General features: G+C 37.5%; 1 protein-coding gene across 4 annotated transcripts in view; it reads left to right on the top strand.

Annotated features, from left to right (window-relative positions):
* The window catches only part of LOC126184279 (calcium uptake protein 3, mitochondrial), a 638951-nt gene extending 619296 nt beyond the window's left edge, over positions 1 to 19655 (top strand). For 2 of the 4 annotated variants that reach the window (XM_049926653.1, XM_049926654.1), the window contains 6 exons: positions 1254 to 1355; positions 6844 to 7046; positions 9418 to 9546; positions 9667 to 9824; positions 19047 to 19204; positions 19429 to 19655. In XM_049926653.1, coding sequence (XP_049782610.1) covers positions 1254 to 1355; positions 6844 to 7046; positions 9418 to 9546; positions 9667 to 9824; positions 19047 to 19204; positions 19429 to 19500 — 822 coding nt within the window. In that variant the 3' untranslated portion in view covers positions 19501 to 19655. The remainder of the gene's footprint in view (positions 1 to 1253; positions 1356 to 6843; positions 7047 to 9417; positions 9547 to 9666; positions 9825 to 19046; positions 19205 to 19428) is intronic. The other 2 variants (XM_049926655.1, XM_049926656.1) reach the window with 1 other exon arrangement.
* The last annotated feature ends 6890 nt before the right edge of the window (positions 19656 to 26545 follow it).

The following is a 26545-nucleotide window of genomic DNA, read 5'->3' on the forward strand; positions in this document are numbered from 1 at the left end:
CACATGGCATGTGCACTGTCTGTAGTTGATAGCAGAAGCACAGTTGAAGTAGTGCAAAGAGCAGACACAGCTGAGTCTGAGTCAGTTGCAGTCTATACTGTCTGAAAGTATTCACCCAATATGAGTCCATGTGCTAAAGACCTGTTTGTCAAAAGGAAGGAGCCTCTTCGTGGCACGTTTCTCTTGGTTTAAACTGAATGAATGAGGTAGCACAGTGGTAAGATGCCGGACACATATTTGGGAGGACAGTGTATGAAATCCCCTTCTGTAAATCAAGATTCAGATTTTCTGTAATTTCCCTAAATTGTCTAAGAAAAATGTCAGGATGGTTTCACTGGAAAGGCACAGCCAGATCTGCACTTGTGCTCCATTTTGAATGATCTCACCATTTATGAGGTGTTTTTTGGGTGAATCCAGCCTATTACCTTGTTTAATATCATTTCTAGTTTTCTTCTTTTTTGTGAATTTTGTGTAGGTGATGACACGTAAGTACGTACTTAAAATTCCTGAAGCAACTCAAAATCTGGGCTTTACTACCAATATTTTAACTGGCAGTAAATAGACCGTAAGGGAGCAGCAAAGTTTTTTGTGAATATACTCCTCTGAAGACCTAAATATTGAGTTGGGAATGAATATAATATTGTGTTAAGCAAATTCTCATGAAAAATCTAGTATCATAAATAAAGAATTGAAAGTGAGAGCCAGTATAGATGCGTGTGGCTAGCAGTGTATTCCAATACACATGGGTGAAATCAGCTAATACTGTTCTGCCAATGAGATCAATAGTAGTCAGACACAGAATTGCTTGGGGGGGGGGGGGGCTGCATTTGTAATAACTTCACTGGAAAGGGAAGCAAATTAAGTACTAAATTTTCAGCCACAAATTGTTGGAGACATGTAAATGATCACCAGAATTGGTATCATTATTTATCAGCTTGGAAGATATCGGCAGACATTTTCAGGGACTGAATGCATAATTGGCTTAAGGAAATTTATTTTCATGTAGCTTAGTGCCTCTAACAAAAATTTGAGATGGATTAACACATTTTTAAGTTAAAAAAGTTTTAGCTGTGATCACAATGTCTTCTCTGGTGGTGAAGCCATAGTTTTGATTTAGCATACCCCTAATTAAAGCTAAAGTAGAAATATACATGTGACTTAAGGTCCTAAATACTGCTCTTCAAAGATTTTTTGTTTGGACCGAGCATATATTTTATTTACATAATATTTCATTTACCTTATTGCTTTCATAGTTAATGAAGCTGGTGGCTGGACCAATGGCAGTTCGTGAAATTAAGAAAGAGATACAGTCAACAGTGCAAACACAAAACACACCTACACAAAATCAGACAATCGTAAGTTAGATTGTTCAGTTGTGTGACAGCTTGTTGCTTCTCTCTGCATCACTAACAGCCATCATTGTTTGCTCTACATGTTCTGTATGTAGTATCACACTATAGACATTGTATCTAAAATATAATTCCTGTATTATTGTATGTATGCACATTGGACAGAGTGGGGTATTTTCACTGAAGATAGATGCACCATATGTGTGAATGAGAAAAGAAAGATCTAAGCCATTCCTTTCTGTTTCTGAAAGTTGTCAAATCACAGCTTAGTTTAATGTAAATTATCTTGAGTATCTGGAAAACTCACAGATAGTGTCTGCACTGGTAGTTAAAAAATTGTTTCACAGTTCCAGTCTTCTCCTCTGCATCAAATACTCTTTGCCTGGTAGTTAAAAGTGTTGATGTCATTGGACACTGAATGTATCTCAGATTTGGAAGAAAATGTCACCTATATTTCTGTAACTATACAGCCTTTTATGCTGTAGTACTTATACAGTACTTAATGACATGGGTTGTCCATAACAAAGGTATAGCAAAGAAGTTACTATTACTTACACATCAGTTTCACGCAGAACTTTTTTGTTTTTATCACAGAAAAGATATGAGTTTGCTTGTAAGTTAAGCAGTTTTAGTGTCAGATTTAATTTCATTTTTATTTTCTTACTGTCATGTGGCTCAGTGGGTTAGCAAGACACTATGGACTGAAGGTGTGGTGTTGAAGTTCACATTGGTTCTATGATTTTCACCTTTGACTCACTACCACTGTCACAGCTGGAAATGTTTGTTACTGCAAAAATGCTGAGTTGCAAGTGGTTTCGAGTCCATGAGTCAAATGACAATGATGATGTTGAATGTAATTCCAGTGAAGAATGTGTGCCATTCTCAGGTCAATGAAGTACTGAAATACATTTTATATTTAAAACTAAATCAGTCTATGGCAGTATGCAAAAGTCCTCGTATAGTTGGCTGGGTACGTTAGTTCAGAGGTTGGAGGAGAGTAAGGGCATACCATTTCCAACAGGTCCATTCTTAATAAAGCATGTTCAACTCGAGCTTTGAGTTGTTGATGACTATACCTTTTTGTAGTGGTCATGAAACTGCTTATAAATAGTACATGAACTTCAACAAACATCTGTTTAAGTGAGTTTACTAGATAAACTAAAGGCAAATTTTACTAACAACGTTTTACCAGGGCAATGAAAACAGACAGGTTGCATTTTAGACTTCATTAAAAACACTTTTCAGAATGCTTTCATTAACTTTCTTGAACTGGAAGGTCCTATGCCAGAGTGAACTGACTACAAATTTGGACATTTTGAGTTTGCTATGGCAAGCATTGTAGAATATCACAAATATTCATGTGGCACAACAGGTCAGGAGTATGGTTTGGTAGTGAGAGGGATATTTTTCACATTGTCAGTTCTGATATATCTTGATCTACAGTTATCTCTGATTCAAAAATGAACTAAGTCCAGTGATGAGATTCCAGGCCATCTTGTGGAAGAAAGTTCACGAGTCAAATGACAATGTTGACATTGAGTGTAGTTCCAGTGAAGAATATGTACCATTCTCAGGTCAGTGAAGTAGTGAAGGTACATGTTATATTTAAAAGTACATCAGTCTATGGTAGTATGTGAAAGTGAACCACATATTTTGATAGTATCTTGACAAATGATCAGGGTAGTGAGTATTATATTCACATGTTTCATGTTTCTTTGTGTTATACCTTCTGACTCGTACAACACCCACAAGAATCATCTCATTTTTTGGTCTATGGAATGAAAACTGAATCTATTCTAATTTAATCTAATAAGGATGTGCTGTGCTGCCATCTAGGGAGTAAAGTGTGAACTATGTCATGGAATACACATAACCATCAATAGAGGCATATTTTTTATTGATTATTATAGCCGTTGAATGTTGTGAACTTGAAGAACATAGTTGGTTCACTTAAGCATATGAAATGTATTAAAGATAATTGTTTTGAATGGTACACTATGTGATCAAAAGTATCTGGACACCTGGCTGAAAATGACTTACAAGTTCATGGTGCCCTCCATCGGTAATGCTGGAATTCAATATGATGTTGGTCACCCTTAGCCTTGATTACACCTTCCACTCTCATAGGCGTGCATTCAATCAGGTGCTGGAATGTTCCTTGTGGAATGGCAGTCAATTCTTCATGGAGTGCTGCACTGAGGAAAGGTATTGATGTCAGACAGTGAGGCTTGGTATGAAGTCTGTGTTCCAAAACATCCCAAAAGTGTTCTGTAGGATTCAGATCAGGACTCTGTGCAGGCCAGTCCAATACAGGGATGTTATTGTCGTGTAACCACTCTGCCACAGGATGTGTATTATGAAAAGGTGCTCGATCATGTTTAAAGATGCAATTGCCATCCCTGAATTGCTCTTCAACAGTGGGAAGCAAGAAGGTGCTTAAAACATCAATGTAGGCTTGTGCTATGATAATGCCATGCAAAACAACAAGGGGTGCAAGCCCCCCCTCCATTAAAAACACGACCACACCATAACACCACCGCCTCCGAATTTTACTGTTGGCACTCACACGCTGGCAGATGACATTCACTGGGCATTTGCCATACCCACACCCTGCCATCAGATCACCACTTGTGTACCATGATTTGTCACTCCACACAATGTTTTTCTACTGTTCAGTCATCCAATCTTTACACTCCTAACACCAAGCGAGGCGTCATTTGGCATTTACCGGCGTAATGTGTGGCTTATGAACAGCCACTTGACAATGAAATCCAAGTTTTCTCACCTCCCACCTAAATGTCATGGTACTTGCAGTGGATACTGATGCAGTTTGGAATTCCTGTGTGATAGTTTGGAAAGATGTCTGCCTATTACACATTATGACCCACTTCAACTGTCGGCACTCTGTCAGTCAACAGACAAGGTCGGCCTGGACGCTTTTATGCTGTACATACCCCTTCACGTTTCCACTTCACTATCACATTGGAAACAGTGTAGCTAGGGATTTTTAGGAGTGTGGAAATCTCACGTACAGACATATGACACAATTGACACTCAATCACCTGACACATTTGAAGCCCATGAGTACTGCAGAGTGCCCCATCCTGCTCTCTCATGATTTCTAATGACTACTGAGATTGCTGATATGGAGTACCTGGTAGTAGGTGGTAGCACATTGCACCTAATATGAAAAACGTATGTTTTTGTGGGTGCCAAAACAGTTTTGATCACATGGTGTACATCTGTTGATAAACTTTACTTAACTTTTATGTGTGCTGTGCCGGTTTTGTGAAGATACAAGTGGAGAACATACATGCTGTAGGTTTATATAAAGCAAAATTTTATCTTCTGAAGAATCCAATGACATAATTAAGATGAAGCACAAGAAAGACAGTCAAAACATGCAGCGGCAAGAAACAAAAGTTCATTGTGGTGGAAATGTAAAGCAACTATTTGTGCAGGTCTCACAGTTTAACATCAGTTTTAACAAACAAGAAAAAAAGTTTGTGGACTAACTGTAGCTTGGATGAACATAAGATGCATCAGAATAACCAAAGAGAAGCCTAATGTAATACAGTTTAATTACACTCACAATGACTGTGTGGAATAAGAGTCCAAAGAAGAAAGACATTGAGTCAGTATTGTGCTTCATTCTCCCTATTCACCATGATTGTTACAAGAACTTAACAACTGCTAGACAGATAGCTGGAAATTCCAGTGAATATGTGTTGTCAGAAGAGGAATGAGAGCCCCCAAAATTCTATTTAAATAGTACACACATTGTCTCTTAGTAGTGCAAAACCTTTTGTTTCGATGAATGAAACAAGATTGTTGTACAGGTAATATCCATATTGAGACAGTAAAGTTGTTCAATTTTTAGTGCTTTTCCTTGTAATGACCATATTCTTTTCAGGCCTCTATTTGCGTGTGTTTTGTTTATCAACAAAATGTAATATATGTTAGGAGTCAGTTGAATGCTATTTACTGCCCTCACCAGTACCTCAAATGATTTAGATGAATGTCTCAAACCATGCCGTTTGTTGTTGGTTCAGTCTGGCATAGCACCTTCCAACTGGTAAAGTTCTGTAAGCAGTAAAAAGTTCTAAATTTTTGAGTACTCATTTATCTAAAGAAATAGTAGGTGGTGTTTTTGTTGTTACAGTAGTTGTACAAATGCTGTGATTGTAACTGACAGAGACTAAGTGAAACAATGTGGTGACTAGGCTCTGGACTCTTACTTGGAAGAAATGAAGTTTAGTTTCTGTCTGGCTATCCAGTTTTAGGTTTTCCATGGTTTCTCTAAATCTTTAACCATAAACTGATCTCCATCCTCTTCTATCTCAAATCTGAGCTTGTGTCCATCTCTAATTGCATCACCACTGCTGGGATATTAAACCACACTCCCCCTCCATTTTTTCCTGTTATGGAGAGGAGGGAATTCACCTTCAGCAATTTAGATAAGTTGCTTGTGAAGATGGGGTAGTTTAATCTACCATAGAAACTGCAGGAGGTTTCTGGATACAAGACATAACAAATATATTATAAGAAGAAAGTGGGAGAAGAGAGCATACGTGGAGAAATAGATAGTAAAAGTGTAAATGTGCCCAAGAATGTTTCTCCCCTGCATTTCTACCACCCTCACCTCCCCTCTTGTTCAATGTGAATTGTCTAAGCAATAATCTTGTCTTAAACTTGATTTCATCTTTGTTGCTCAGTCCCACAAACAGCTACATCAGTTTTCTTCTCTAAATGTCATAGCTCAACAAAAAATTATATTTTTTTCCTTGGACAGAATGACCAAGAATTACATTCCTCTCCCATTTCATAAACTTGTAGCTTCAAAGACTTCTGTTACAATGTTGAAGTTTCTCATTTCACAGTAATTCATTCTGGCTACCCAGTTGGTCTTTAAAAACAGTAAGTTACTTTCCTTTTGTTTCTTTTTTAATTTAAATCTTGCACAAATTTCTGGCATCTGGCTTCACAGAAATGTTTAGCTGTGTGTTAATGTATGTAATTTTGCAAATAAATACGTAGATCTAATAGAGTGTCTAAACTAATAAAGTCTTTTGCAATAAATATTCCAGTGGCCATTTTCTCTTTTACTAACAAATATTGCTTAATTTGTTCTTTCATGGGAACACTGATTTTTCCAGAAGTGGGTACTCCATCTTCAGCAGTCTCTAACGAATCTGTACTTTATTACTCCTACAGCTGGCACATCTACTTGTACCTAACAGTTTTGATCCAACTGTGCTGCTATGTTAAACAGCAAATCTCTGCTTTCTACAAGAGGTAGTTTATTGCAGTGAATGTGATTATGCTATATGTTTGTAAAATGTGACACACTAACAAACAATTCTGCATTAGAAATGCATATCTGTCTGTAAATGTTAAGGATTTTTTTTTCCAGTTTGCAAGTTACTGTCATATTGTAATAATAGTGAGAAATAAAGAGTTTGATTTTATACTTACACATAGTGTTCCATTGCAGATGGAGAAGATATTTAGCCATGCATGGAAGGGCAAACGGGGAATTGCAGATGTTAAGGAAGATCCAAAGCCTCACCCTATACATGAGGATTATGTGGATGATGAACAAGGTTTGCAGCGAAGACATCTAGTGGATACAACACTCATTATCCACTTCTTTGGAAAGAAGGGAAAGGATGAATTGAGATACGAGGGCTTCAAAAAGTAATATAATATTCCATACAATTTTCTTTGTTGCTTGATTAGTGTTCCAGTGCTGTGCAGTTTAAAATAAATCTATCTTTCCCCATGTGAATCATGTGAAAATATCAGTGTTGTTCATTAACTCATCAAATGTTAGTGTGGGATAATATAGACTCCATGGATGAAGTATTTGCTTTGTAAACTTAAAATTGAAGTTCTATGAATAGTGATAATGAAAAGCCATGAAAAAAGCTGAGCACTATGTCATTGAATATGATTATTGCAATGTCCAATTGATTATGCTGCTGTGCTTGCTAGTAAATGTTTTCTAATCTTCCACTATTATTGATGCCTTCATTGTAAGAGTGCACTATGAATACCCTGTTACATCTATACCTTGTAAATAACTGCAAAGTGCACTGATCAGGTTGAACATTATGACCACTGACCTACTATCGATATTAACCCATTCAGGAAATAGCAGCATTACCTGGCAAGAGATGACTGCTACTCACACACACACACACACAATGCATTTGGTGTCAGTGAGCATGCTGTCCTTGTTTAAAATGGGGAAGGTGTGCAATCTATCCGAGTTTGGCTGATAGCAGATAGCGATGGCCCGGAGACTCGGCACGAGCATTCTAGAAACTGCCTGACTTGTTGGGTGTTTGAGGAATGCTGTGGTGAGTGTCTTCAACACATTGTGAAACCAAGGTAAAACCACATTCAGACATCGTGGGGTTGGGTGGCCACCCTTCATTACAGATGTTGGACATAGTAGGCTGGGCAGACTGTTAAGACAGGACAGACAGTGAACTGTGCTAGAACTAACATGCTTTATGCTGCTTTAATGCTGGGCAGAGTACAAATGTGTGTGAACACACAGTGCACTGAATACTCCTAATGGTGGACCTCTGCAGCCGACGACCCATACATGTACTGATGTCAACACCCCGACATCGGCAACTACGACTGAAACAGGCATGTGACCATTGGCACTGGACATTGGCATAGTGGCAGAGCATTGCACTGTCTGATGAATCTAGATACCTTCTTCATCATGCTGATGGGATGGTGTGAAACTGTCCTCTTCCAGGGGAACAGCTCCTTGACTCCTTTACTGTGGGATGGAGGCAATCTGGCAGCGGCCCCATAATGCTCTGGGGAACATTCATGTGGACATGCATAGGTCCAATGGAGCTCATGCAAGGCACCATAATGGCCAAGTAGTATAGTACACTGGTTGCATATCAGCGTCACCTGGCGAGGGATGACTGCTCGACAGATCTGAACCCGATCGAGCACACAAGGGATATGATTGAACGTGCACCCCCCCCCCCCCTCCTCCCTGTAATTTACAGGAATTAGGTGATTTGTATGTGCAATTGTGATGCCAACTCCCTCCAGCAACCTACCAATGCCCCATTGCTTCCATGCCACGACATGTCGCTGCTGTTATCTGTGCCAAAGGTGGACATACCGTCTATTAGGTAGGTGGTCATAATGTTCTGGCTGATCTGTGTATGTGGCTGCTTTGTTTAAAAACCTCATCACACTGTCCCTAATGTGTGTCTGTCTCCTCTAATGACTGTAAATATTATTTCAAAAGTCAAAATCTTGCCTTTAAGCTGCAGTCTAGTTGTAGTGTGCAGATTACTTTTCACAGAGGTAAGGAAAGCCAAGGAAAAAGGCAGAACAGTCTCCTAGTTCAGTGGCTGAAGGTCACAATGTTTTCTTTACAATAACTCAGTCTTTTATCTTCAAACAGTGCATTATAGAAAAGATAAATGAAATGCTGCTCTGTTACAAGCTCCTTCAGGATCTAGGGGAACACTTTGTTACTGTTGAAATTTTTCTCATGAGGAGTTTATTCTAGCCCTCATGCAGGTGTCATTATTCAGCTTGGGAAAAGTGATTATTATGCTAGACTGTGTCCTGTTTAGCCAAAATAACAAACCGAACAGTTTCTGCTGTCTACATATTGCCCATGTGTGGACTTACCCACATGTGGAGGTTTCCTCAGTAGATCATTGATCTGGTACTCCATGAGAAGTTATAGAGCTGCTCATACTTTTTCCGTGAAGCTTGATGAAGTGTGTTATTCCAAACTATGTGCTATTTATGGTATTCTGTATAGTGTTTGATAAGCTTTCCAACATGGATGTCAACAATCTGAATTACTTTCTCATTTATTAATCTTATTGATTAACTTGATGGTGACCAAGAATTCCTTAAAGATGTAGCTCAACTGTTTATCATTATCAAAACTGGCTTGCTTACCGAGAAATAACCCTAATATCAGTCTGTTTGCAACTTCAACTTGTGCACTACCATCTTTTTTTAATGCTCTCATTTATTAAGATACTTAATGAAACATACTTATTTTTAGGTTCATGGAAAATCTTCAAAAGGAAGTTCTGGAGCTTGAGTTCCATGAATTTTCAAAAGGACATGACACAATTACTGAAGTAGATTTTGCAAAAATACTTTTGCGCTACACTTATTTGGATACAGATGAGTATGTTTTTACAATTTGTATGGTAACTTAACAACAATATCTGTGACACTTGTTTGTCAGAAACTTAATGAAATCTTTCTCTGCCCTCACCCTTCAATCACTTACCTATTTTCCCATCAGATATGACATGTACTTGGATCGTCTGCTCACCAGAATCAAAGAGGAGAAGGGTATCACATTTGAAGAATTCCACGCATTTTGTCAGTTTCTAAACAATTTAGAAGATTTCACGATAGCAATGCGAATGTATACATTGGCTGATCATCCAATTTCAAAAGGTAAGACAACTTTGACAGATATGTTACTAATTAGTAGTAAAAATTTATTGTAATACTAGAGTTACTTAAATCCAAAATAAATTTCTACATAAAATGTTCATAAAGAAAGAAACTCAGTTGCTTAGTTATAAACTAATGTAAGGTTAATGTGATATTGCACTATACTTCAGCTTTAGGGTTTCACCCATTACCAACTTCTTTACTCTGGTAAAATTGTGTACACAGATAGGGGTATTATAAAGGCACAATAGCTGAACATTAAATAGTAACATGTGCTAATGGATTAGTCTACTGGAAGTGTCCAGTATGTGGATTTAGGTTCCGTGTCCTGATTTAACACCAAAGTTTTGAAATGGTGTTCCCAAAGAAATACTTTCCTACCAACCTATATACTTAAAGCTGTATATGCCAAGTAGTAACTTTACAGTCTAGGACACAATCATTCTTTGTACATTTATATTACTAAAATAATGCCACAAATAAAATGGATATGAACTTGAAACTTCACTTGTCTCAGCCACACTTCTTATTTTAAAAAAAGTGTACCTGAGACAAGCAAAATTTCAAGTGCAAATAGGCCACATTGTCTTCTACTGCTTTTTTGCAGACTAGCAAGAATAAGATGGGTATGTACAAAAAAATAAGATATTAGATGCTGTTGTTTGTTTTGTGGTCTTCAGTTGGAAGACTGGTTTGATGCAGCTCTTGATGCTGCCCTATCCTGTGCAAGCATCTTCATCTCCAAATAGCTATTACAACATGCATACTTCTGAATCTGCTTATTGTCTCCATCTCTTGGTCTCCCTCCATGATTTTTATCTCCCACACTTCCCTTCACTACTAAATTGATGATTCCTTGATGTCTCAGAATGTGCCTAGTCAACCAATCCCTTCTTCTAGTCAGGTTAGCCACAGATTTCTTTTATCGCCAGTTCTATTCAGTACCACCTCATTAGTTACATGATCTACCCATCTAATCTTCAGCATTCTTCTTTAGTACCATGTTTCAAAAGCTTCTGTCCTCTTCTTGTTAAAACTGTTCATTATCCATGTTTCACTTCCATACATGGCTATACTCCATACAAATACTTTTTCTTGCGATTACCAGTCTACATTTTGCATCCTCTCTACTGTGGCCATCATCAGTTATTTTGCTTCCCAAATAACAAAACTCATCAACTACTTTAAGTGTCTCATTTCCTAATCTAATTCCCTCAGCATTACCTGTCTCACAGCCTTCTCAACCATTGCTGCCCTTTCATGCCACTCTACTCATATCTCCCATCTCATTTTCATCTATGTTCTCTTCCATTTCTATAATATTGCCTTCAGTTCATCTCCATTGTACACTGAAGCACAAAAGAAACTGGTATAGGCATGCATATTCAAATTCAGAGAAATGTAAACAGGCAGAATATGGTGCTGCAGTCAGCAACGTGTACCTAAGGCAACAAGTGTCTGACGCAGGTGTTAGATCAGTTACTGCTGCTGCAGTGGCAGGTTATTGAGATTTAAGTCAGTTTGAATGTGGTGTTATAGTCAGCATACTAACAATGAGACACAGCATCTCCGAGATAGTGATGAAGTGAGGATTTTCCCATATGCCATTTCACGAGTGTACCATGAATATCAGGAATCCAGTAAAACATCAAATTTCCAACACCACCGGGTCTGGAAAAAGATCCTGCAAGAATGGGACCAACAGTGACTTAAGAGGATCATTCAGTGTGACAGAAGTGCCACCCTTCCACAAATTGCTGCAGATTTCAGTGCTGGACCATCAACTAGTGTGAACCATTCAATGAAACCTCATTGATATGGGCTTTCACAGCTGAAGGCCCACTCATGTAGCCTTGATGACTGCATGGCACAAAGCTTTACACCTCGCCTGTGCCCATCGACACAGACATTTAGACTGTTGATGACTGGAAGCATGTTGTATGGTTGGACGAGTCTCGTTTCAAATTTTATCAGACAACCTCATGAATCCTTGGACCCTGCATATCAGCAGGGGACTGTTGAAGCTGGTGTAGTCTCTGTAATGTTGTGGGGCATATGCAGTTCGAATGATATGGGACCCCTGATATGTCCAGATACGACTATGACAGGTGACACATATGTAAGCATCCTGTGTGATCACCTCCATCCATTCATGTCCATTGTGCATTCTGCCAGACTTGGGCAATTCCAGGAGGAAAATGTGACACCCTACACGTCTGGAATTACTACAGAGTGGCTCCGGGAACACTCTTCTGAGTTTAAACATGTCCGCCGGCCAGCAAACTCCCCAGGCATGGACATTATTGAGCATATCTGGGATGTATTGCAACGTGCTGTTCAGAAGAGATCTCCACCCCATCATGCTCTTATGGATTTATGGATAGCCCGGTAGGATTCATGGTGTCAATTCCCTCCAGCAGTACTTCAGATATTAGTCAAGTCCATGCCATGTCATGTTGCAGCACTTTTGCATGCTCACTGGGGCCCTACACAATGTTAAGCAGGTGTACCAGTTTCTTTGGCTCTTCAGTGTATAAATCCTTTATATACTCCTTCCACCTGTCAGCTTTCCCTTCCATGCTGAGGACTGGTTTTCCATCTGAGCTCTTCATATTAATACAGCTACTTCTCTTTTCTCCAAAAGCCTCTTTTACTTTTCCTGTAGGTGATATCTCTCTCCCCTACTGAAATATGCTTATAAATCCTTGCATTTGCCCTCTATCCATTCCTGCTTAGTCATTTTACACTTCTGTCAATCTCATTTTTTATTTGTTTTTATTCCCTTTTGCTTGCTTCATTTGTATATTTTCTCCTTTCACCAATTAAATACAGTATCTCCTATGTTATTCAAGGATTTTTACTAGATCTTGTCTTTTTACCTATTAGATCCTGTGCTGTCTTCACTATTTCATCTCTCGTTGCTACCCATTCATCATCTACTGTATTGCTTTCCTCAGTTTTAGTCAACCATTGTGTAATGCTCCTTCTGGAACTCTCAAAAACCTCTGCATCTTTCAACTTATCCAGGTCCCAGCTCCTTCTTACCTTTTTGCAGTTTCTTCAGTTTTGATTTACAGTTCATAATCAGTAATCATAATCCACATATACATCAGAAATGTCTTGCACAGTGGCAGCTCACAGATATACATTCTTGGTGTTCACAAATTTTTAGATTCAGATCAGTTTGGGAGTGTGAAATTTATAGCATCAGCTGTATAACAGTTATGCTTATCAACAAATTTATAAAACTATAGCTACTGCCAGTAACAATAACAACATTAATAATAATAATAATAATAATAATAATAATAATTAGATGCATAACTTATCTTACAAAAGAAAGAATTGTTTTTGAGGGATTTTGTTGTTTTGTAAATAATTAAGTATAGTATAGGGCAATAAAAAATAATGTATAAGTTTTCACAACTCTCCATTTTGCATTTTTGTGTAAGTGGGAGTTTTTGTGCTTTTCCATTTTTTCAGACAAATATACAAGTTCCTTAAGAGATGTATTAGTTCACGAATTTACTTCCAAGCTGAGAATCAGATATTCTTTTGCTGCACCTACACAACAACTTCTTGTCCTAACTCTACACTTTCTTGTTAAGTGTTTGCTTCTAGTCACACTTATTTGATTTCACCACTGTCTCAATCAAAGGGCCTGTTCTCAGAAGCCATAGTTCCTTTGCCACTAACTTTTCCTGATAATTTATTGTTCTATTCCCAAAATGATATTTTCACTATGCAACAAAGTGTGCACTGATATGAAACTTCCTGGCAGATTAAAGCTGTGTGCTGGAACAAGACTCGAATTTGGGACCTTTGTCAATCGTGGTCAGGTGTTCTACTGACTGAACTACCCAAGCACAACTAACAACCCATCCTCAAAGGTTTACCTTTCTGTTAGCATTTAAAATAGATTCAGCATTCTTCATGTTTATGCCGCACACAAAAGCCAGATCCCACCCAGTAAACAACCAACTCCAAACACAAAGTGCCTTTTGTGGAAATGATTGAACTCAAGTAGTAATGTCTGCCATCATGGTCACTTAATTAGAACATAAATGAGGCACTGAGATCCACAAGGGCCTAAAGCACACCACCATCGATCCCACATGTAAGTGAATGTCAGAGAAACCAATGATACAGCTTTTTGTGAATTTTCATATATGCAGTGTGGGCCTACAGCACAGACAAACCTGACTCACCATAAGATCAACATATTTCAGAAGCATGAATAAATCTTACAATCTCACAATCAATGGTGATGTGCTCTATGCCCTTATGATTCTCACAAGGGAAACTCCCCATTGCACCCCTCCTCAGATTTAAAGGTTAGATGGCCCAGTGGATAGCACATAAAAAACTGAACACAGATCAAGCATGAAAACAGGAAGAATGTTTACAGATCTGTAAAAAAGATAAAGCAAAGTAGAAACAGTGAACAGTCAAAGCTTAACAAGTGCAATATTAAGCACACATTAAGAGGCGCGACATCATGGTTAAGTGGTCACAGATTTGCACTGTGAAGCGGATGAGACATGTTAAAAACTTTCTCACCTATTACCCCCCCCCCCCCCCTTCCATTACCTATTATCAAATTCCAGTCCCCCATCACAATTAAATTTCTGTCTCCCTTAAATATCTGAATAATTTATTTTATCTCATCATACAGTTCTTCAAACTCTTCATCATCAGAGCTAGCTGGCATATAAACATGTACTGCTGTGGTGGGTGTGGGCTTCTTGTCTGTCTTGGCTACATTGTAGCCTACCTGCATTCCTATTTTCTAATTCATTATTAAACCCACTCCTGCATTACCCCTATTTGATTTTGATTTTGTATTTAATAACCCTGTATTTTCTGACCAGAAGTCATATTCCTCCTGGCACAAAACTTCCTTAATTCCTACTATATCTAAATTCAGCATGTCCAGTTCCTCTTTAAATTTTTGGAATCTATTTTACCTCCTGAATATTTTACCCAATAGTATGCCATCGTCCTTTAACCATATAATAGAGTTGCATGCCCTTGGGAAAAATTACGGCTGCAGTTTTCCGTTGCTCTCAGGTATTTGCAGTTCCAGCACAGCAAAGAAATTTTGGTTCATGTTAAAAGACCAGATCAGTCAATCATTCAGACTGTTGCCTCTGCAACTACTGAAAATAGTGCTGCCCCACTTCAGGAACAACACATTTGTTTGGCATCTTAACAAATACCCTTCCATTTCAGTTGCACCAAAGTTACAGCTGTCTGTATCGCTGAAGCATGCAACAACTTTTCTCAGAGTACATGGATTGAAGTCTGGGGACCTGGGAAGCCAAGCAAAATGGACATGGCAGCTCAGCACATCATGCTCACCAAATGATGTGCACAAGAGATATTTCACTTGTGTTTCAATATGGAGTGGAACACCGTCCTGCATAAAAGTTGCACCTTCCATCAAGTGTTTAGCAGCCAGGCTAGGGATGATCTGATTCTCTCTCTCTCTCTCTCTCTCTCTCTCTCTCTCTCTCTCACTACAGTTCATTTTATACACAATTCTTGTGTCACTGACATGAAGCTGTCCAGGGCCATATGTTGGCCAGTTTTTGCACTCACTTTTGGTTTCAACAAAATCCCATATCATTTCAGGCGTGTATCAGTCTTTTACCTCCCTACCTACATTATTCTGTGAATTAGTGCATTTTCAAATGCTAACATTTTGGGTCACCTTGCATGATGCTCATCCATCTGACTGTCCAAACATTTATGAGTGGATGTTTCAATGTCTAGTTGAGGTTGCTTATAATTTAACAAAAATTTCATCATGACTGTCTTATCAGTATTCATTTTAAGTATGTTTATGATCTGACCAAAGTTCTCTTCAGTATTTCACACACCTAAATGTTTCAAACAGCTCCAGCTAATAGTGGATGTATCATTAGCAGTGTACTCTAACTTCAAGTTTTGTAGCTGTGCTATTTACACCTAAATCTACGTACATACATTGCAAGCTAAGCAGAGGGTACTTAGCATTATTAGGGTTTCCCATTTCAATTGAATATGATGGGGGAAATGAATGCTTAAATGCCTATGTGCACACTGTAATTTGTGTGCTATTATCTTCACTTTCACTGTGAGGATGATACACAGGAGCTGAAGTATGTTTCTAGATTGTTCACTTAATAATTGTACTTGAAACTTTGAAAGTAGGACTTCACAGCAAAATTTGCATCTGCCAATTTAGGTTTCACAACATTTCCATTATGTTCTCCTGAGTGTCAAACAAACCTGTGACACACTGCCCTTCTTTGAATACATTCAATATCCACTGTTAGTCCTATTTGATATGGGTCCCACACACTTCAGTTATATTCTAAGATGGGATAAAAAAAGCAATTTGTAAGCAATATTCTTTGTAGATATTTTTGTAGTATCATGCCAATGAAGAGAAGTCCAACACCTGGTCTAACTACAACTGAGCCTCTGCGATTATTCCATGTTATAGCCATCCAAATTGTTAAATCCAGATAATTGTACACGTTGACTGATTCCAGCTGTGAACAATTGATATTGTAGTCATGGGGTACAATGTTTGGGCATTTTGTGAAGTGCACAATTTTACATTTATGAATGTTTAATGCATGTTGCCAGTGATTGGACCAGTTTGAAATCTTAACAATGTTTGAGTGGATGTTTTTGTATCTTTTGCAGTTAGTTTGCAAAATGAACAGCAAGAGCCCCAAAAAGCTTCCCTGGGTCATCACCTGATGTTCTTCTACATCTGTTGACACACTGTCCAGGGTAACATGGTGCTTACTCTCTACCAAGATAGCCTCAGTCCACTCACATTTTTTCCCACATGACATCATAGTTTTGTGGTATCAAGTTATATGATTTCCTGAAGTCAACAAACTAATGTTTTCACTGGATTGCCCTGATCAATGACTTTCAGGGTGTGACATGAGAGACGTGAGAGTTGGGTTTTGCCTGATTAATGTTTTCAGAATCTATTCTAGCTGGCATTGAGGAGGTATTTCTATTAGAGGTAACTGAGTGCATTTGAACTCCTGCCCCGAGGTAAGTGTTTTGAGTTCACCTTTGAGATACGGCACAACTGCCCTTTATCTAGTGTACTGAACTTGTAAATCTTCCTACTTGTTTTAGTTGATATTCGTATTTTGTGAATCATTGTTACAACAACGGCCTCATGGTCACTGATACCAGTTTCAATATGGACATCCTCAAAGAGATCAGGTCTACTTGTTGCTAATAGATCTTACACATTTCCACCATGAGTGCACTTTCAGACCATCTATTCTATGTAGTTTTCTGGGGCAGCATTTAGTATTGTTTTGCAGGAAGTCTTGTCACACCCATTACTTACAAAACTGGAATTATCCCAGTCAGTTGTTGGATGACACTCCAATGATAACTGTATGATTAGGGAATACTTGTACTAGTAAGTCGAAGTTTTCTCAATTTTTCAGTTACATATAGGAGCGAGTCTGGTGGTCGATAGACCCAATTATAAATTTCTGCTTGGTCTTGATACTGAGTCTCGCCCAATCAATCTCACATGCAGTCTCACTTTCTGTCTTGGTATATTTAAATTTCTTTCCTACTCCAACAAATAAACCCTCTCCATTTCCCAATTAGTTTTTGATACATACTTAGTTTATTCCAAAATTTGCACTGCTGTCAATTTAGTTTTACCGCCAGCTTTATGTACCTAGTATAATGTAAACTCCACTGCTTTTTAGTATTATTTCAATCTCTGGCACATAGTACACAAGTGCTGCAGCAGTTGATCACTAGTGTTGTAATTGTTTCATCTGTGTAGGATATTTCTTTAGATCTGAAATTAATACTTCTGAATTGGGCGGAGAAATTAATACATACAAGAAACAAAAATGGCACAAGAATACTTCACTATGTGATTCCACAACTGAGAATCTTGGTTGTTGATTTCACAGTTAGGATTTTCCTTTCAATTTTATAATATGTTTTAGGTAGCCTTTAGCATATGAGGGCATGCTGAAAAGTAATGCCTCCAATTTTTTTATCCTTTTGTCAATATTGATTGAGGTATTATATGTCATGCATATTGCTATGTCAACTTTTCTATTTTGCTAACACAAGTTGCAACCTTGTGGTGCTAGAGGGCTCCAAATGGTAACATGGTGGTGTGTAACATAATTATGTTGGTGCATACTGTAATCAAGTTTCTAATCACGGAAAATGTGCCTCCAATTGAAACACATAGAAGAATGAAAGCTGTGTTCAGTGATTATTGTCTTGACAACAGTAATGTACAACACTGGATTGTTCATGCTCATAATGAAGTAAATGGTGGTGCTAATCTCATCTTGGCCCCATTTGATTTTCATCTGTTTCCAAAACCTAAACAACAGCTTCAAGAACTTAACTTTGTTAGTGAAGAAGTAGTGCAAGCAGAAATGAGGTTGTGACTCCATCAAAAAAGTTAAACATTCTACAGTGACAGTATCAGCAAACTGGTCTGTCATTGGGAGAAATGTGTTTGTTGCCACAGTGACTATGTTGCAAAATAAATGTGTAGACATAAAGAATAAAGTTGTAGAATGTTAATAACATGTGTTTTATTTAAAAAGCTTTAAGAATTTTCACTTAAAAAGTTGGAGGCATTACTTTTCAGGACACCCTCATATACACACAAATAATAGCAGAGTTTAGCACATTACCGCTTGCAAAATAAGTATGAATGTTCACAAAATCAGTGCAAAAATTGTAGTGGAGAGTGACTGCCATAAGCAAAAAAAGAAAAAGAAAGAAAAATCAATGTGAAATCCATTGTTCTATCTTCCATAACTCAAAATTAAACAGCTGCAAGATGTAAATTCTGTGCTACTATACATCAGGTCACATCCTTATTTAACTTGCTTTCGTTCTTCTTGATCAGTTAAAGTAAGTGTTGGAATAATCACTTCAGAAATACCAGAAGGGATTTCTTGAGCCACTTCTGTTAAAATTAATGTGATAAGCATATATACTTTAAGCTGATGTTTTATATCATTCATAAAGAACAATGTGAAAAATCTGTGAGGTATTTAAGGTTGTATTATTTCAAAACAAAACAAAAAATTCATTCCAGCCTCATATCTAAAGGAAGGAAATAATAGCAGAACTATAGAAGACATTTGCATGATCATTTTTCAAATTAAACATTTGTATATTTGATTATTTACTTTAAAATTTCAGATGAATTCCACAGGGCAGTGAAAATATGCACTGGAACAAATTTGAGTCGGCATCTAGTTCATATAGTATTTCAGATATTTGATGAAGATGGTGATGGACAACTGAGTTACCGGGAATTTATTGCTATAATGAAGGATCGTCTTCATAGAGGTTTCAAGGTATGCAAAAGAAGTTGGGATCAGATAGGTATTCTGGTATCATATCATTTTTCTTAATAGTTAAAACAATATTTCATAATGTTCTGTGATGGTTTCATTCACATTTCCATCCTTTTGTATTGTCAGGTGCTGACTAAAAAAGCATGTAAATGGTAAAGTAACTATACTAGATAGTATTTACCTCATTCATATTTTTAAATTAATGACATCTGTTTCTGTTACAGTCATATGCAAAGAATGAAGGCTGGGAGGCATTCAAAAACTGTGTGAAGAATGAAATGAAAGCCCCTGTTTAATCGTTTCATCTCAAAATCTACATTAATGGCAGCTAAAGTGACTACTCCTTTCTGAAACTTCCATACCTTGTGAACAACAGAACTGTGAATCCTTTTGTAAATATATTTATTTCTCCCTGTATTTTATATTGCTGAATAAATGATGAGAAACACAATTTGTAGATTCCTTATTGTTCCACCACAAATGACTGTGACAAAATTTTTATCCTTTTCATTTTTCTCGATAGTCAGCTGCCACATTAAAAATTTTCTGTAAATCTCAGTTGAAATTTCCAGTTGGTGAAGAACTTCTACTGCTATCAAGTTATATGGCAGCATCAAGAACATTAAAGGCTAACAAAAGTAATCTGATTGATTGCTGAATTGGCATGAAGTTTCATCATGTAAGTTGTTCGACAGAAACTGAATGAGGCACTTCAAACAAAGAAAGTTTTGAACTCATTATCTGGTATCCCAGCTGGGTATCTTTGAAAGCCTCATGTGGAGTGTGGAATTGGATCTTCAGCACCAGACAGAGCTTTTACAACCATCAGCACTTCCATCACCTTGCCACAGCACCACACACCATTTCATAAACCAGATGGAGCATGTGACCATCTCGTACAATCAGCCGTGCAGCTACACACCTCAGTGCCATATTCGCTTTACTACTGTCTCATCGTAATAACACACGGTTGGTTCTTGGTCTCTGCTTATGCTCTGTCTCAAGTTCTCTCTCTCTCTCTCTCTCTCTCTCAATTACTCATTGGATTTTGTTTCTCTGTAGTGCCATCACCATGTGTCCATTTCCTTGTTGTTGTCATTGTCTTTTATGTTTCCACTTTTTGATCTGCTGTTGATTGCTCCAGACCAGTCAGTCCAGCCTTGTCAGGTTTTTCTTGAGCCATTCCTGACATTTACTTAAATCTCAGTCACAATACAAGGGTGTGTGGAAAATTTTTTATTCTGTTCCCACCATGCATTGAGGTATTCTGTGTCATACATATTACTTGGTCAACTTTTCCGCTTTGCTGGTGCAAGTTGCAACTATCTGTCACTAGAGGGCTCTGAATTGTAGGATGTAACATGGCAGTGTGTAACATAACTATGTCAAAACATGAGAAACAGTATGCTGTAATTGAGTTTCTAACTGCAGAAACTACACATGGAGCACCCTCAACTTCAGTGTGATCATCCCAGACCACACAGAAGTGCTGTAACATCTGTACCAATTGGACACCTGGGATTCACTGTCATGCCTCATCCTCCATACAGTCCCGGCTTGGCCTCATGCAATTTTCATCTGTTTCCAAAATTTGAAGAACACCTTCCAGCACTTCAGTTTGATAGTGATGAATCAGTGCAAGCAGAGGTAAGGTTGTTGCTCTGACAATGAAATTAGACATTCTGCACTGATGGTCTCAACAAACTGGTCTCCTGTTGGGAGAAATTTGTTCGGCACCAGGGTGACTAGGTTGAGAAATAAATATGTAGACATGAAAAATAAAATTGCAGACTGTTAGTAACATTTTTTGTATTTAGAAAGCTTTAAGAGTTCTCACATAAAAAAATCAGAGGAATCACTATTCAGCACACCCTCATATAATGAGAACGTGCATGACCTAACTTACCCAGGTCATACTGATCAGGAGTAGAGAGCAATATTCTGTCACTACCAAGACAAGTATTATAATTGTTAACTTGTATTCTGTTCAGACAGAAGTCTAATATCAATGACTTTTAAAACATATGTTTCTAAAATTAAGTTACATAAACATTTTAACATTTGCACAGAATAAAATCTCTCTTCCTTTTAAGAGATGCTCTGTACATGGCAGGAACCAAGTCAACTCCATCAAAAGCTTCCTATCTTTTGCATTTACACACTTACCACACCTTTCTGCTGGACATCATCTTAATCTGTGCACGTTCTGACACTCATACCCTCTTTCCAGGTAATGTCTTTGTTTTTGTTCCAGATTTTGATGTAAATGGTTTTTCCAGCCTTTATGACATTAGTCCATGATAAGATCCTTACAAAATTCTTGTTTTAATTTTATTTTCTGAGTTCATTTTGAAAATGACATAAGAATTCAGAATACACAGTTAACAAATTTGTAGGGTTAGGGAAGGTGGGAACCCCGTAACAACATAGCTAATGGCCACTATGTTCTCATAACACACCAGCACTTACTTGGAATCAGATGTATATCAGTGTGAAGAAGAAGAAGAAGAAGAAGAAGAAGGTTATTCTCCTCTTGTCTAAACTGTTTATCATCCATCTTTTCACTTCCATACATATCTACACTCCATACAAATACCTTCAGGAAAGACTTCCTAACACTTAAACCTATATTTGATGTTAACAAATTTGTCTTCTTCAGAAACACTTTTCTTGAAATTGCCAACCTACATTTTATATCCTCTTTACTTCCATTGTCATCAGTTATTTTGCTGCCCAAATAGTAAAACTTATCTACTTCTTTTAGTGCCTCATTTCCTAACCTAATTCCTTCAGCATAGCCTTATATAATTTGATGACATTCCATTACCTTTGTTTTGCTTTATCCTCCTTTTAAGATGCTGGTGTGTCCATTCAACTGCTCTTCCAAGTCCTCTGCTGCCTCTGACAAAATTACAATGTCATCAGCAAACCTCAAAATTTTTATTTCTCTTCCCTGAGATTTAATTCCTACTCCAAATTTCTCATTGATTTCCTTTACTGCTTGCTCAATGTGCAGATTGAATAACATTGTTCATCACCTTCCCCACCTATTTCTCCTTCTTGGAGACTTCAATGAACATCATGTACAGTGGGGCTCTGCTTACACTTGCTGCATGGGTTGCTTCTGCGTTACTGTGCATACATTCTGGCTACAAGAAAGCAACACACCTTATCTTAGCAACAGGATCATTCTTAGCCACTTATCTATCTCTCTATTCTCCAGCATTAAACATTACAGTGCCGTCTGAAGCGGCTGATTACTTAAGTTATAGTAACCATTTCCCCATTTTGGACAACTTGCCACGCATACATAGAATTACCCAAAAGGAAGTATCCAAAATGAATGCTTACCAGAACCAACTCTCTTTACCTGAACATAAATATAACACTTGGGACAGGGATCACATTGCTCAGTTCATCCATAGGATTCCTGAAATACCCATTCTAAAATCACCAGGAAAACATTCCAGAATTGCGTATTCTAGTAGTAAGATAAGTGTCATTCGGTGATCAGATATAGACAGACAGCTCTGGATTCCAACACTGCCTATGTTGAACAAAAGATCATGACAAGAATTTGTAAACTCTGTTAACTGTTTCATACTATCTGTGAAAGTATGTGAGGTAGTGAGGGGAATAATGGTAGTAGAGTATCCTGTGATAGATATACAGTATACTGGTATTCTCACAACCACAACACACACAATTACCAAACAATAGCAGCCTACTTTCACAAAATAATGTAAGATACTGCCACAACTTTACGAGCACCAGAGACAGATGAAGTGATTTACAAAATGCTGAAGAGCATAAGGACTACATAAAGACATTCTTATCACACTTTTCAACAGAATTTGGGCTGAAGGAGAGTACTCCAACCAACAGAGAGTGGCAGTTGTCATTCCCCTTGCCAACACTGAGGAGGAGTGCACAAATACAGATATCTGATGCAATGTGGCTGTCTCCATCTGCATTGGGAAGACATTAACAAACATTATAAAATACTTCTCAGTATGGACTATTGAATCTAGGAGGATAATCTGCCACTTTCTTTTTGAGTTCAGGAGAAACCATTCAACTTTCAACTACCTGACCTTACTGAAAGCAGGAATATTGTCACACGCAATCCAGAATGAAGTACCAGGTAGGTTAGCAGTGTCGTTAAAAAGAACTAAAATTTTATACTGAAAGCATGTTTATTGAGCACACACATGAGAGTATAGACAGAGGTGAACTGCCTGCATCAACAGTGTGTGCTCCTTCTTATATGTACCTACATCGAGGGCTGATCAACAAAGACTGAGACTGATTTTTTTTCACAGATGTTTATTATTCCATTTCAATGTTTACATGATATTTTTCAAAGTACTCGCCTCATACTTGAATGCACTTTTTATAGCACCTTTGCCAGTCCTTGAACACATGGTGCACACTATTCTCTGTCAGGTCCTTGAGAATTCCCGCACTTTTCTTGAACACTGCCTCATAGTTCTCAAATCAAATGCCCTGAAGCTTTGCCTTTAGTCATGGGAAGGGAAAAAATAAAAATCACAGGGTGCAAGATTGCGGCTCTAAGGCAAATGCAATACACAGATAGTTTTGAACTGAGCCAGAAACTACATGATTTGTGATAACTGATTCCAGAAACACATCCCCTCCATCAGCAAAGAGATGTAGCATTTCATGGCTTGTGTCCATTCACACAACCTTTTGTTTCGAAGTCCAATGGGCACAACATGGGTCATATGGAGATGATCATGCATAATCATAATCATGCGTAATCTCAACACCTCACTGAGGTTAAGTAATGTCATCTGCACATGCTCACAGACAATCACAGCAGTTGTGTTGATGTTGAGTTCAGTCACAGAAGAAGCCGAAACACCAGGCCCATTTTGCTTAACACAGACAAGTCTGCTTTCTTTGAAGTCCTTGATCCACTTAAACACTGCCGCATGAGGTACTGTATCTTCACCATACATTTGCTGCAGATTTCTGTGAATTTGAGTGGCTGTATGGTTTAAACAAATGCTGAATTTTATTGCGCCATACTGCTCCTCTTGTGTCACCTCCATTGTTTGGTATGCGAAATGCAAAGAGAGTCTACAAAATAGAGCATTACTACCAACCTACTGATAGGAGAGTGCTTCCACCTATGGACACTGTAAATAAAAACCTGCTCTTTTCAGACATTCACAGTACAGATAGGAAACTATCACAGCAGCTACAGGAATAAATGCCTTTCTTTGTTGACCATCCCTCATAGAATGTTCCAGCAGACTGAAAGGTTTGCTGTAAAAAGAAGGTAGCTCCGGAGGAGGGGGAGGGGAGAGAATGTATTTCATTCTATCTGAGAAAGATGTATCGCCTTTTGATTGTTGTTCAAAAGATAGGGCTACTTGTCTTGTTAGTTTGTTGAGAGAAAGAGGAGTTACCTCTGATTTGGATCAAATGACTGATGTGGTTCATTTACAGGAACATTTTGCAATTGTTACTTGTATGTACAGCAAATTGATTTTCAGTCTTGTTGTGTATTTTATTTTAATAAACATAGCTGTATCTACTTTTGCAAACGACACTGTAGTCTAATGACTATTACAAGCATGCTAATGCATAAGAAATCACTTCTAGGAAATATGGTGCAAACTGTAATCACATTCCTATTCAGAAAAAGCAGAAAATTTGTTTCGGTCGTAACCTCTGTTAAAACTTGGTTCCTTTTGTCACCTGACTAACTTGTGATAACGGCAGTCTCTCAGTAGCTTTGAAATCTCAGAGTCACTATTCCTATGAGAGTGTAGTCTAGTAATCAGATTCTTAATCAACTGACACAACACTGCTGAGATATGAGTGGACCCTTTACACATTTATTATTTTCAAAACACATTACAATGATCAGTCTCTTGTGTTGACTTTGTATACAGTTCACAAAACAGAGGCTAGCAGCTCCAATTAACAAATTTAAATGATGGTGGTGTACTTACTCACCAATCTGAGTACAGAACTTAGCACCCTTGTCTATACACACAGTAAATGTCCAGAACCCACAGTTTAAATGATTACCATCAATTATTAATTGCTCACAGAGAAAGTCTCTGGACTTGCACTAAAACAATTGGCACAAAGTTGTTAACAGAATGGATATTAACCACAGAGTCATTAAAACATTTGCACATAGATGCTTGTTTCTTTGTGTTTAGGTGAAGACTCTTAAAGACTGAACAATCAAAAGCAACACAGAGATGTTAACTTCATGAATAACTAAGACAGACTTTACACATAGATATTGATTACGGAGTGCTGACTGAAAGCTTTGTGTTTTCTTCCTATATATGGACAAGTGTATGAATAATTGTTGAGTTTTGAAAATACATTTTGATTTATAATAGAAAAAGGTCAAAATTAGTAGTTATGGAATCACAGTGAGCCAAGTAGTAATCTGCTTTATCTATCTTTGATTACTGGAAAACTGACAAAGTTGTATGACTATATTATAAATACCATGTATACTCTTGCAGGGATCCCCAGTTCCTGCCAAATTTGGCTAATTTATCAAACTCTCAAGGTCTAATAATTAATAAACTAAAATTTTTACAAAAGCAAGTGGGCACTTTCATAATCAGTGAAACTAGGGCAACAAAATTAACTAACTAAATCCTGGAAATAAGCAATGTTAACAATGGAACAGTCTAGACATTGAAAACTTTAATTACTAATAAATTTTGTAACATTTGGTTACTGACATATTTGCTTACTGAAAGGAGGAACCAAAGAGCCTTCAACAGAGATATATCAGTACATTCAGAGGTACTTATTAGCTCATCTCAAATTCGATCTCTATGTGGTTTCTCTAAGTGTTAAATCTTGAATATTTATTCATATAGTTGTTTCTAAATGAGATGATTAGATCGTGATCATTAGTAATCAAGAAATTACCTTGTGAATAATGAGAATTCAAAATCACCTGCTTGAACAAGTAAATAGACAACTTGATTACCATTAGTATATGTCACCCAGAAAACAAGGCAAAATAAAGAAAAAATATTATTATTATTATTATTATTGAGAACAGAATAAGAACACATGGATGGTTCAGGTTCATTCTGTTACACTTTCTGTCCTCCCTACTCTTAATGTAATGAAATGGCACTAGCACCATCACACAAAATAAGTAGTTGTATGTTGAACTACATGCAACGAATGCACTAAAATAAATCTATTGTGCTTAAAATTTTCATTAAATAAAATGTCATGGTTTTAGACTAATTTTTTTTCATGCAATCTGTTTCCTAAGAGTAGATAAAACATCTGTTGTCGCAAGAAAGAGGCAGATATAAGGCA

This window comes from Schistocerca cancellata, chromosome 4 (genome assembly GCF_023864275.1).
Source record: "Schistocerca cancellata isolate TAMUIC-IGC-003103 chromosome 4, iqSchCanc2.1, whole genome shotgun sequence".
Taxonomy (NCBI): Eukaryota; Metazoa; Arthropoda; class Insecta; order Orthoptera; family Acrididae; genus Schistocerca; species Schistocerca cancellata.